We start from the raw sequence: 12674 nt of genomic DNA on the forward strand, positions 1-12674 counted from the left end.
GGGGTGCGCGCGCGCCTGGCCGCGCTGACCGTTGGCGGCGGCGCGCGCCTGGCCGTTGAGGCTGGGGGGGGGGCACCAGAGCGGCGGCCGCGGCGAGGGTGATGGGGTAGATGCCTCTCACAGCAAAGCTTCCCTCCCCCACTTCCTTCCTCCGGCGGGGGATAAGGTGCGATGCTCGGGGTTAAAACAAACCGCCCCCAGCCCCCTTTCCCTCTCCGAGCAGAGGAGAGGCCGGGCTTCTCGCTAGCCTCTCTCTGCCGGGTGTTTTCACGGAGCGTGCCCTGCTCCTCATGCGGCTTTTGTAGCTGCGGGGCAGAATCTGTCTTCTTTCCCAGATGAGTACAAATGTGTCCGTTAAGAAAGGATGCTTTATTTTTCTCCTCCTGGCCTCAGATCAAAATACAGCCATCATGGGATGCTTTGGGAAATAACTTATGAAGAGTTGGAGATATTAGGTGGAGGCTTGTTCTTAGAGAGGTCAGCTTCTTAAAAGTGATAATAGTTAGCCTGAAGAGAGTAAGCAGAATTAAACACCTCTTTCAGGTGTTTAGGAACACATCTTCCCCCAATGTGCTTGTTTTTTTCCAAGGGATGTTGAATTTCTGCCTTGGTTGCTTTTCACCTACGTGTCTCCTGAAAGTCGAAGCAAGTAGGCATACTAAATGCCTTTCTGTCAGCAGTGACCTGCTGACAGTGTTGGGGAAAGGGCCTGCTGTCAGGTGGTGTGGAGCTTGCATCTTGATAGCTGCATCTGTACAGGGGGCCAAGGTCTGGGCTGTGAAGATGTTGTATTAGTGCCCCTGATCTTCCCCCCCCCCCCCATAATTTAAAAAATTGACCACTTTCAAGCTGAGGGAGGGGTTTGGGCATGCTGCTGGAAGAAATGTGGGTAGATAACTTTATAAGTTTGTTAGCGTTATACCCATTAATGCACTTAAATCCTCTGCTCTATGGCTGCTTTTAAAGCTAATGTAATTTGAAATTTTTTTTTTTCCTCCCTGTTCTCTTGTGCACTGTCATGCAAATTGAATTTATGGTAGCAAGTCTGAGAAGAAGTTGCACAGATAGCTGCTCTGCTTCATACTACTTAGCACCAATTAAGTAGTACTGCATTTTGGAAAATGTTCCTGGGTTTAGGACTTAAGATCTTTTGAAATAGAAATGTTTGCTTCTTGCAGTTAGACCGTCTCCCCAGCAACAGGCTACTTGCATGTACTGAGATGTGTAGAAAGGGAGGAAGGCTGTCCCAGGGATTGCTAATTACTCTAGTTTCATCTTTGACCTAAGTTAGGAAGCTACTGTACAAACAGCATAACATTCCCTGACTTAGTTGAAAATAACAGAGCCAGTGTTACAGTTGAGCTATGCTTGGTTGTAGCCTGGTTGAGTGTACAGATATGTATCTTGGTCTAATTCCTGCCTACTGTTGCCAAATGCCAGAACACTTAACCAAAAATACTATTGATTTATTTCCACTATTGCTGCTGGCTTTTCTACTTAATGAATTTCTAAGTGTTTGGAGACTCAAAGCTGAGCTTGTTTCTCTGCAGCATAGACTTTCCAGGAGCTTTACCTGGCATTTTAGGCTTTCTGAAATAACACTTAAATTATTTATCTTGTATGTATCACTGCTTTTCTGATGTCACGTGGTCTTCATCATAGTTTCCAAATACTTATTTGTCTTAAGGGACTGAATCATTGGATATTTCCAGATTCTTTTCCCTTGTACTCCAGGGACTGTCTTAATGGCCAGATTTGTATGTTTCAGTAGACTGAGCAAGTGACTTTTCTTTAACTTATGTGTTTGAAGCTTGGTAAATGAAGCCTTCTGACTTGTACAAAAATAATTCTTCAGCTGGCATTCAACCATGAGTTGGAGTGTTGAACTTTCAACTGTTTCATCCCTCAGTTTACTTCCAAAAAATATATATGTTTTTCAGGCCAAAAAATAAAATCCTTCTTCAGGACTAATACGTGGAATTGAACCTTGCTCTGAAGAAATATAGCAAGGTGGCTACGCTGTTCCTGAAAAGAATGCTCCTTTTCCCCCTTAGTGGGTAACCGTCTTTGCCAGACTAGCTAGTGAGTCAGTTTGGTTCCCTGATCTAGAAGAAAACTAATGCAACAGAAAAGAAAAACTGAATGTAGATGAATCCAGTGGTCCTCAGTACTGGTCCTTGGTGAGGGAATGGGGGTAAGCAGCCGAGGAATGGACACTAATATCGCCATCGCTTCTGGTGGTAGCAAGATATGAATTCTCAGCATGTCATGTTGAATTGCATCCTGAAGCACTAAAGGCAGTGATACTGCAGTCACTGAGGCAGCCTTCACTAATGCTGTTTTGAAGAGCTGGATGGGCCTCTTCTCTCCCCTCAAATGGCTAGGAGTTCCTGCACAAGAGATGAAGAAATTTGTTTCCAAAGCTAATTTGGCTATAGTACTTTTAGAACAGGGTACTGTACAGGGCAGAGGAGAAGGTTTAATGCTACTTAAAAAGAATCTATCTGTGAAGGTGCAAAACTGTCAATTAACAGGCACAGCTGGGAAGGAGGTAGATAAAACTTAAATAGTTAAAAAACGTCAGTGCAAAAAAAGGCTGTTTAAATAGTAATCAGAATGTTTAAAAGCTACAGCGAATGACTGGCAGTCAGTTTCTAGAACTTTATGCTCGAGTATGTATGTAGGACCAAACATCAACAGAACCTTGGGGTTTTTTTCAGTGCCCTGCTCTTGCTGCTTTACAGTTGTTCCCTAGTTATTTTTATCCTGTAAGTATATCTTCTCCTTTCTCTTGGGAAAAACAATATCTCAGCTTGAAGTACAACCTTCCTAGAAAGTTATTGCCCCCCCCCCCTCCACCTACCCCCCAAAATCATGACAGTGGAATAGGATAATAATCTTGTTTGGGGTCCTGAAGTGCTACCTTAACCTAGGAAAGTTATGGAGGATGCCTAATAGCATAGGAATAATCCATTCAGGAAAAAATTTGATCTGAATTCTGCACTAAACTTTGAGCCAGCATCTAAACTTCTGACTTCATGAATGAAGCGATCATTTAGTTTAAGTAACTACATTTTATACCTATTGCTTTGATGTCTACAATGTCACAGTTTCACTTTGAACTCTGCAAAGTTGCTTTTTTGTGACTTACCTTTCTGTTTTCTCAGACTCTGGTTTCTCAGGTAGTATTTCCCCCACATTCTTATGATCAAAATTACTGGAAAACAGGAAAGTGTTTGAGTTGAGCCCACCTGTGTGTGGGTAATACACCTATTCATGTATCTTAAATTCTGAGACAGAGAATCCTGGCAGCAATTCATTATTCTTTAATTTTAAGGGTTGCTCATTTTGGTATGTGCCGTACAAGTAAGTGCAGCTTCCAGTCTTCCCCCAGAAGTTATTCCACTGCCCCTTACAGTACTAGAAAAAAATCAAATAGAAAAATATTACTGAACTTCTGCCTTGTGGAAAAGCTATCTTAAATTATCCGGGAGATCAGGGACTGCTTTAGGTATAGGTTCCCAAATCAAGTTGTGAGTCATGGACAATATTTTGCCTGCGGGAACCTCACATTTTTTTTGGCCTATATTTTGCTTTCAACATCCCTTTCCCTCGGTCAGATGAAACATGTTTATAAAATGCAACTTTCAGTTGGTACTTTTTGCTTGCAGTCTGATTAAAAGTAAACAGAAGTAGGTGTTTCTGTAGTTTTAAACCTTTGGGGAGCCATGAATATGGGATACCCAGGAGCTGTACTACAATATATAACAACAGTCTTCCAAATTTGTGGGGGGTTTTTTGCCTATTATCAGCTGCTTTGGGATGTTAATGTAAAATGGGACCTAACTGTCCTGGATGGAGGTATGAGTCAAACTTTAAAAAGTTGACTGACTTGACACAAACATGGAATTTTAGATACAAGCAGAAGAGATAATGATAATCATAAGACTGTCTTATTTTGTGAGATAAATGTGAATATCTTTAAGCGAGCTACTGTAACCACTGAGAGTATGGTTAAACTTGATTAATCATAAAACTTGATGTGTGTTCTGCTGAATCAATGGATATGCATCTCAGATACTCGAAAGAATATGCATGACTATGGATATTGTAGTATGAGTCCTGCCACACACTATTTTGCAAGAATGAGTAAAGGAAGATAACTTTCAGTTTCTTTTTTCTAAAATGTCTTTGTTTAGTGGCATGAACTAAACTCTTTCATCTTGCTCTGCTGTGCAAGCAAAGAAAATGAGTGCTGAACTTCCACATAGCAGTTCAGAACACTAGGCTATTGTTAGCCATGTTCTCTGTTAAATGGCAGGAAAATATATGCAAGAATTAATTGTTGCTAATTTGGGGGATATTTTGCCTGTCTGATAGTATTCCCAGTGGGAGAGACAGTTACAATCACTATCCAGAAGTGCAGTGATTACTAAAGCATCAAACTTTAGTGGTTTTCATAGTTTTAGTCTGAACCAAAAGAGTGGCAGATTGTATTGCTTCCGTGGCATGTACTATGCTTCATGTAGCGGTATCCTGAATCTAGTGAGATGCTGGCATAAAACCAGTGGAGGCTGCTGGTAGGTGTTCATAACCGAGTATTTCTCAGAGCTGTATTGTTAAGACTAGATGTTACATGCTTATTCTGCAAGTATGAGGATATCTTGCTCTAAATACTCTATAGAGCAGGTGGTGTTCAGGTCTGGGAGACTTAACAGAGCTGGTCAAAACCAATACTTAGTGGAGCCAGTCCTGTTATAAGCTTATATTCCACTTACTAATACATTAGTCATAAGAGTGTCAAAACTGGTTTAAAAGGGAGCTATTAAGAATAAGTACCTGGCTGCTTTTTCAGAAAGATAACTTCACATCACAAAAATGAATGGCAGTGCACTCTTATACAGAAAGCTCTGTGAAATTTGGACAGACTAACTTAATTGTGGTGGTGCAACTATGAGTGTACTGTTTGATACTTGCACATGAATTAGTTAGTAATACAACACAGATCTTAAATGGAGGAGGAAGGGATGTAGAGAACTTTAATAATGCTGTTGAAGATCTTAACCCCTTAAGAAACTCTGCTCCCGAAGCTGGATATGGGAGATTTCTCTCATGACAGAGGTCAGAGGGGTATTAAGTCTGAAAACGGGACTCAAATTTGAGTCCCTGAAATACATGAAATCTCTTCCAGAAACAGCACACAAACCTCTTCACTAGGTAGTGATAACTGTGCTTGACCCTTCATGTGAGTGAAGGAATTCTCAGCTTCATTTCAGTCACACTGTGCATTCTTCATGTTCATGATTAGATAACTGCTACAGCATTTGCTCAGAAAGTAAATAGACTTAAGTTGTAGGGGGTGGAAGTTAGCAGTGAGGTGAACGACCAGTAATGTTATCTCAGAACGAGAAACCTTCATTTTGCCAAATTAACTAGAGTAGTATGAACACAAAAATAGTCAGGGTTGTAGCCTAACTGTTTTTAGTAGGGTACTCTGAGTGAAATTAAATTACTTTAACCTTGCTTTACCAAGCTGGAAGTGTGAGTTGTTGCGGGCTATTTTGTTAAGCTTGTGATGTTTTGGAGACACCACTACATCAATAGTGTGAACTTGACAGTAGTACCAGTTAGAGTAATCAAGAGCAGGGAAGCTTATTTTGGCACATTCAGAAATAAAAAAAAAAAAAAAATGCTGTAGCAATAAATGCCAAGCGTGGCGATTGCTAGCCTTGGAACTGAATCTGGGTATCTCCACTTAAGTACCTTTTATAGGTAATAAAAGTAAAGTGAAGCAAAATGGAAGCTTGATTCTCAGGTACTTGGCATTCAGCAATTGCAGTGGTGGAAGACAGTGTTAGGGTTCAGAAGCATTTCTCAGAATTCAACAGCTCCTGGAGCAAAGATCCAGTCAAGCAGTTGTGGGCAAGTTTAAGTACGTTCCTGCATGTATTTAGGGAATAGCTATTCATGTGTGAATTAAGCATGTCAGGATGTCAGTGGTGGAATTCCATGAACACCATAGAAAAGGGTACTGAGCTTTTTTAAATTGTGAATCATAACATTTGGTCAGTAAGTGGGTTTCTCAACTTCAAATTCCATTTCAGATTGGAAAATAAGCTCTTCTATCTGTCCAACTTTCTCATTGCTGTTTATTAAAAAACAGCAGTAGGAATCTGGCTTAGCTAGGGTTATGAGTATAGGCTCTCTATTTGAATCATTTTGATGTTACAGAATTGTAAAATACAGTTGCATCTTAACAAGCAAAGGTGCAGAGAAAGTAGTATGATTGCAATAATGTGGCAAATACTGGGGATTAAGTTACCATAACTTAATACTGTTAAAGAGTAACTGGTGTACCAATAAATGAGAAACTAATAATTTATCTGTCTCCTCAAGCAGTTAATCCATGCATTCAGTCTGCTGAACAGAAATATTCCTGATATAGTCAGTCACTGCTTTAATTGTCAGTTCTAAGTAAAGCTAAAAGAGTCGTCTCCTCTTGAAGGATAATGATTGATTAAACTTTGATTTTTTTTTTTTTTTTAAATGAAAATGAGTACTAACAGGTGGTGTCTTTTGTTTTCAGGTCTTGGCACAAAATGAATATAATTAGGGAAAATAGAGATCTTGCTTGTTTCTACACGACAAAACATTCATGGAGGGGAAAGTAAGTATTTCAAGGTTTTTCCAATATTTAGTGTGGAATTTCTCCTCTCCGTTCCTGGATTTAACTGCATACTTCCTGTATTAGATAAAAACTGAGCTAAAAGCTCCTGCTGCTCAGTCTCTGAATGGACTGCATCTACAGAAGCATCAATTTGGAATTTAAACACTATCTCTCATCTTGTCTCTGTGCATGGGTTCTCACACTTTGTTAAAACTGTGGAATAGATCACTTGGCTTATTCAACTTGTAATTCTCTTGATCTTACAACATGAAGTATTAATTTTAAAGTGGAAATGCTTCATTCTGGAAAAGGTTATTTGAAGGAGTAGTGTCTTAATGCACTTTAATAGATGAGGGTCATTAGTCCATGCATATATCTAGCAGTTATATAATAGATTATTTGGAAGATTTATATTACTAGAAATGTACTTCATTCCTAATGAGTTCTCCTAGATCTAAAAAAGTCTTCACCAGTGCTTCTGTCTGCAAAAGGTAGGGAATTTCTAAATAAGACTATCCACTAAACTCTCATAACTAGTCTCTGTTATAGTATGTTTGAAGTCAGCTGTTAGGTACCACTTGAGGCTTCACAGGCATTTTGTTTCACTTAAATTTTTGTGCTGATCTGATATCCTTGCCCTGGGTGCTGCTTACATCCATAGTGATGCTGTGGAACTGCTGGATTTTTATTTTTTTTTTTTGGCTACATAAACATTAGCAGAACAAAGAAGGTATGCTGTCTGTACCTCAAGAGTGCAAGCACTGCTGTAGTCTACTGACTATACAGAAAGGTGATGTCTAACTCTTTTCTGGCTAGTGAGTTGAAAGTGGCTTTTTGTAACGGTCTATTGATACTTCCTGGAATCCTTCCTGTCAAAGGCTAGGAATACTGGGGGAGGAAGTAGGGATTGTGGGCATGGCAGCCACAAGTCTTTCTCAACTGTGCTTCCAAGAACCATGATTTTGCTTCAGTGTCTAACCAAAGAGCTCCCTGTCTCTCTTTTTTAACAGCAGGAAACTAATGCTTTGGGTAGCTCAAAGTCCAGAGTGGACTGAGCAACTGTTGTCTCCAAGGGCAAAATACTACTTCTGTCAAGACAGACTCTTGAAAGTATTGACTTGAAATAAATACTTAGTTTACTTTGTTGGAATTCTAACTGATATTTGGATAATCAAGTCTTATCTGAGTTAAGATCCCACGCGTGGCATTTATGTGGACAGGTGCAAGTAAATGGTCTTGTTCAATAATAGTGAAATACTGTTTTGGGAGGGAATGTTAAAAATAGTTTCTCCCTGTTAACTTCTCTTTCTGTCAATAGAAAATGTCCTGTCCTTCCCTCTGAAGCTTCTCTGGTGAGCCTACAAATATGGTGGGTCTAAAATGTAGGTCTAAAACTTAGCCACTTAGTGCAGTTAAATATACAGTTCTCACATACAGTACTCAAATTACTTCTCTTGTCCAATGCTAGGGTGCCCAATACTTCCCATTAAACAACGTAGGATACTAGGAAGATGGAATAAGATGATCTTAAACTGTGATGGTAGCACTCTAGTAAGGAAACTAAGTGTTAAACTGAGGCTTTCTTTAAAAACTGAGATTGTTATTCATTCTTACTTAATGAAGGGAGAAGTATTTAGTGAGTAGTTGCCTTTTTCTGCATTGCAGTAAAAGCTTATATGGCTCTTACTAGGTATGTATTTGAGTATTAAAGTCCACTCTGAACACAGAGCAGTAGTGTCACATGTCTGGAACTGAGATTTAAGTCACACACTTCTCATAACATGAATCTCTTCTGTTGTGCCACTGAACATAATTCCTGAGAAGTCTTTTACTGCTATATATACATTCTCAGTGTCATCTGTAGATTAAAAATCCAGTAGCTTAATGTGTAGTGCTAAATGGGCCTGAATCACTGCTTTGACTTCATATGAATTAGCACTTGGCTGAGTGTGGGCTGTGTGCATGGCAGCTACAGTATTTTAGAGTAGTACAGATGAGGCTAAGGCCTCTGTAGTTCTATAAAATTAATTAACGCTGTTTTATTCCCTTGAGTGTGGCAGTATGAAAAAAAAATGTATCTAGCACTTTTAATCAGGATGAACCTGCAAAGTCTGACTTCAGCAGTGCTTCTAAGAAACTAGTGAATCATAGGTAATAGCCTCTTTAATGGGAAGAGAGGGCTTTTGCTTCAAATTCTTATTCTTAAAACGGCCTGGCATTAGACTCTACTGCAGAGTCATTTGAGACATAATCAATGGTAGAATCTTATAAGCCTGGAGATATATGTGCCTTTATGTTTAAAGGTGAAGATCTGGTAAAGAGTAAGTTTAGAAGTCAGTTCTTGCACATGGTCTAAACCTCTTCTGTTCTCACAGCAAAACTTGAGTCTCCTGAATTTGCCTGGGGAGAAGATGAAGGGAATGAGAACTCGACAAATCTGCTTTTCTATCCAGCGTTCCTTACTGGGTCAAACATTAGGAATGCTGGATAATAAATATGCTTCCTGCATCTTGAAACGCTAGTGCTGTGTGTGTAGGAGGGAACGCATGGGGCTGTCACATTTGGAAGTAGGTCTTCAACTATCTGCTATCACTGTACAGTCCTCTTAAACAACAGAACAGTGAAGTTCTTCAATATGCTAAGTCAGTAAATTAAACCTGAAGCAGTACTTTGTGATAAGCCTAAATTCTTTAGAACAGCATGGACAAGTTTGGCTTCTTGTTTGCATAGCAGATAAAGGGCAGAATACCCGCCTAAATTGTGCAACGAGGAGAGAAGGAACAATCAGTTGTCTGAAGTCTTTTCTTGTATTCAAAGAACTGAAGTACTCTTTGACAATCTGAGTATAGTTATAGCTATTAGCAACCGGAGTAATTGCAAATGTTCTGCTTCATTACTAATACCTCTTTTGAGCTGCATCTTAATATCAATTTACACATAACGTCTTAAACATAAAAAGCTCAACTCCATGAAAAAAAATAAATAGGACATCGAACATCTTTAACGTGGCAGGTCACTTAATGTTACAGGATTTCTAAGCTCTGAACAAAAGAATAACCGCTTGTTTGGATTCCTAGTTAAACCTGTCTGGACCAAGAATGGCTTGAGCTTGCACCGGTTTACCATTTTCAATTATGGTATTTCAAATATAGGGAATGAAGTTTGTGATGTTGATTGTCAGACTGGTACTCTTGGCCTTCCTAAAATGAGAGAGGGAAGAACAGGCCAAATAACAGGAGGGAGTAGTTCTGAAGACCTGTCAATCAGCAGTAATTTACCTGAAGCCCATGAAAATTCTCATTGTATTTGCAGCCCTTGTGGAAATGCTTAATCTGACCTCATGTAGAACTGAGGGCTTGGTGCTGCACATCCGGCAAGTGAGAGAGGGGACTGCAACACAAGAATACAGAGAAAGAGGGAAGAAGACCTGCTTCTTGATGCAGTGCCTAGTATGACACAGATCGAAAGTAGTTATTCATCTGCTTGGCTGGTCCTGTCCTGTTCTTTCCCTAGCAAACCCAGGATGTACTGAGAAGGAGAAACTTAATTGTTACACTGAATCAGTTTTAATGGGGACATCTAGCCAAAATGTTTTAATTTAGTTCAGGTTCAAGAAAGGCTTCTATGTTCAGGCCCTGTTCCATCAGGGTAGAGTGACTGGTGCTGGTTTGTGTTCCCATTTTGGTTTGACTTTCTGGGCAGGACTGTTTCCAGAACAAGTGCCCTACAACAAGAACCTTGTACAAATCGTAAGGGACTAATAACGAGTACCTCCTCTTTCAAGTATGCCAGGTATTAGTTGCAAAGTTCCCTGCTTCAAAAAACTTAAATGGTCTCATTACAGAGAATTGGTTCAGGGGATGCTGTGTAAATCATGTCTAGGAAATGAGGGGGTTGGTCATAGTAATGCTTTGACTTGTTACAGTATTGTGATCAACTATGTAAGTCAGCTTGCAGTTTTGGTCTGAGGCATTTGCTGGAATTCTTTCACCCATCTGTGTAGTGGGTGTTTTAGAAGTTATTCTGGTCTGTGTTGGTAGCACCTTCCATTACAGGTTTCAAGAGTTTTCAGTCTGGGCTTAGCCAAAAACCTAGGAAAACGTGTGCCTGAGGAAGTATATTTAATGGTGTTTCACCTCTGTCTCCTATTGGTGTATAGAACAGAGGAGCTTAACATGTCATAAGGGTAAACAGCAAGCAAAACACTTACCAAAAAATTCCATAGTCACTTCCTAACGGTAATCAATCTATAGTATCCTAACATACCTTTTGCAGTTTGACAGGATTCTGTCTTGTTCTGAAACTAATATTCTTGTATCCTCTAGGTATAAGAGGGTCTTTTCAGTTGGAACCCATGCTGTCACCACATACAATCCCAACACACTAGAAGTTACAAATCAGGTAACTATCTTCTCTGAACAGACTTCAAAGCTATTCAGAGCTTTGACTTCTGTTCACTATCCAAAGTGGGTGGTGGCATTCTGTTTTCAGAAGCTACCAGCTCTAGGAAGATCTTGGTGAAAACAAAGAATGGCAATTGCTACAAAAAGAAACATAACAGAAAACTGGTATTGCCTTCCTTAATACTACAGATATTCAAGAGGTTTCTATGCTTCCAGGCAGTTTGTCTGTATTGGCCAATAAATAGTAGTTTGCTATTGGACATAGTGTTCTGAATGGATTGGATAAGGTTGATCACTGAGGCCCTGTCCCTGAAGGGAGTCAGGATGTTCACTTAACCTGAACATCCTACTTTGCAAAAACTGCCTTGTGTGCTAGCTATTGTCTTATTACAGCAACTTAGTTATAGGTACTCTGAGGTTTTGAATGGAGGACAAGGAGTTTCGCGTTTAAAGCTACTAATATGACCTAATTACTTTGAATTATCTAGTGGCCTTATGGAGATATCTGTAGTATTTCTCCTGTTGGAAAAGGACAAGGAACAGAATTTAGCCTCACTTTTCGGAAAGGGAGTGGAAAGAAGTCTGAAACTCTTAAGTTTTCCACAGAGCACAGAACAGAACTCCTTACGGAAGCACTGGTAAGATTTTTTTTTTTTTTTTTTTTTTTTTTGTCTCTGAGCAAGCAGTGAGTACTCAGTAGTCATTACAAGTTGTAGAAGTTCAGTATACTTTACTTTCTTTCATAAAAGAAAGAATAAAAAACAAGTTGTGTTTTGAGCTGGTATGTTGATGTGCTTGATCTAGTGTCAGTTGCAGCAACTGGTATGTGATTCGGTATTTGTAGCTTTACTAGCAATTTAGGAATTATTATATTGCAGAGAAATGGTGAGTTTTTAAGGAGGCTTAGTCCAAGTCATTTAAAACAGTGTCAGCTTAAACTTAGACTTTCTGGATAGATTGGCTATAGTATGTATATTCATTCCTGGCTAACTTTTGTTTAAAAACAGAGATTCAGAACAGACTTCTCGGAAGGAAAAATCACAGGACGGGTAAGTATTTGGCTTGTCTGGATCATGTGTTGTTTAATAAAGTGATCTAAAGACTTAAATTTCCACAGTGTTCTTGTAAGCTGTACCTGTGCTGTATGCACTACCTGAAATAGATCTTCTAAGTTTAGATGTGAACTGAAGTCTCCTCTCTTTAAGAGGAACTTGAGAGCTCATTCAAAAGGAGTAGAAACCTTTCTAATAGAGTATTTGAGTTCTCTTCACTTGGCCTGAGCTTCACTCCAGTGTGTGTAAACACTGAATGTTACCTTTGAAATAAAGGGCTTTGCTACATGAAATTGTTACTTGGAGGAAAGAAAAAGGAATATAAGCTTTAATCATTCTTTAACTTTTAGTATTTCCAGCACTTTACTTTCTAACTTAAAATAGTTTTCTGCATAACATCCTGATCTCTTGATATGAGAATGCTGTCTCCCAGCAGAGTTTCTTGAGCTCAGTCAAGAAAAAAATTGCTATTTACTGAATCTTACTATATTGCCTTTCTTATTACCAAATAAAGTACAGAGCTTGGTTTTATGTCTTATGGGCTTCAGCTAT

The 12674-nt window shown here is 39.3% G+C and overlaps 1 protein-coding gene across 2 annotated transcripts in view; it reads left to right on the forward strand.

Annotated features, from left to right (window-relative positions):
• DNAJC13 (DnaJ heat shock protein family (Hsp40) member C13) overlaps positions 1–12674 on the forward strand; it is a 57754-nt gene that overhangs the window by 375 nt on the left and 44705 nt on the right. For both annotated transcript variants that reach the window (XR_011139723.1, XM_068935606.1), the window contains exons 2-5: positions 6587–6667; positions 10993–11068; positions 11559–11708; positions 12078–12119. Coding sequence is in view for 1 of the 2 variants with exons in the window: in XM_068935606.1 (XP_068791707.1) it covers positions 6600–6667; positions 10993–11068; positions 11559–11708; positions 12078–12119 (336 nt within the window). In the remaining variant the exon portion in view is untranslated. The remainder of the gene's footprint in view (positions 1–6586; positions 6668–10992; positions 11069–11558; positions 11709–12077; positions 12120–12674) is intronic.

This window comes from Struthio camelus, chromosome 2 (genome assembly GCF_040807025.1).
Source record: "Struthio camelus isolate bStrCam1 chromosome 2, bStrCam1.hap1, whole genome shotgun sequence".
NCBI classification, from domain to species: Eukaryota; Metazoa; Chordata; class Aves; order Struthioniformes; family Struthionidae; genus Struthio; species Struthio camelus.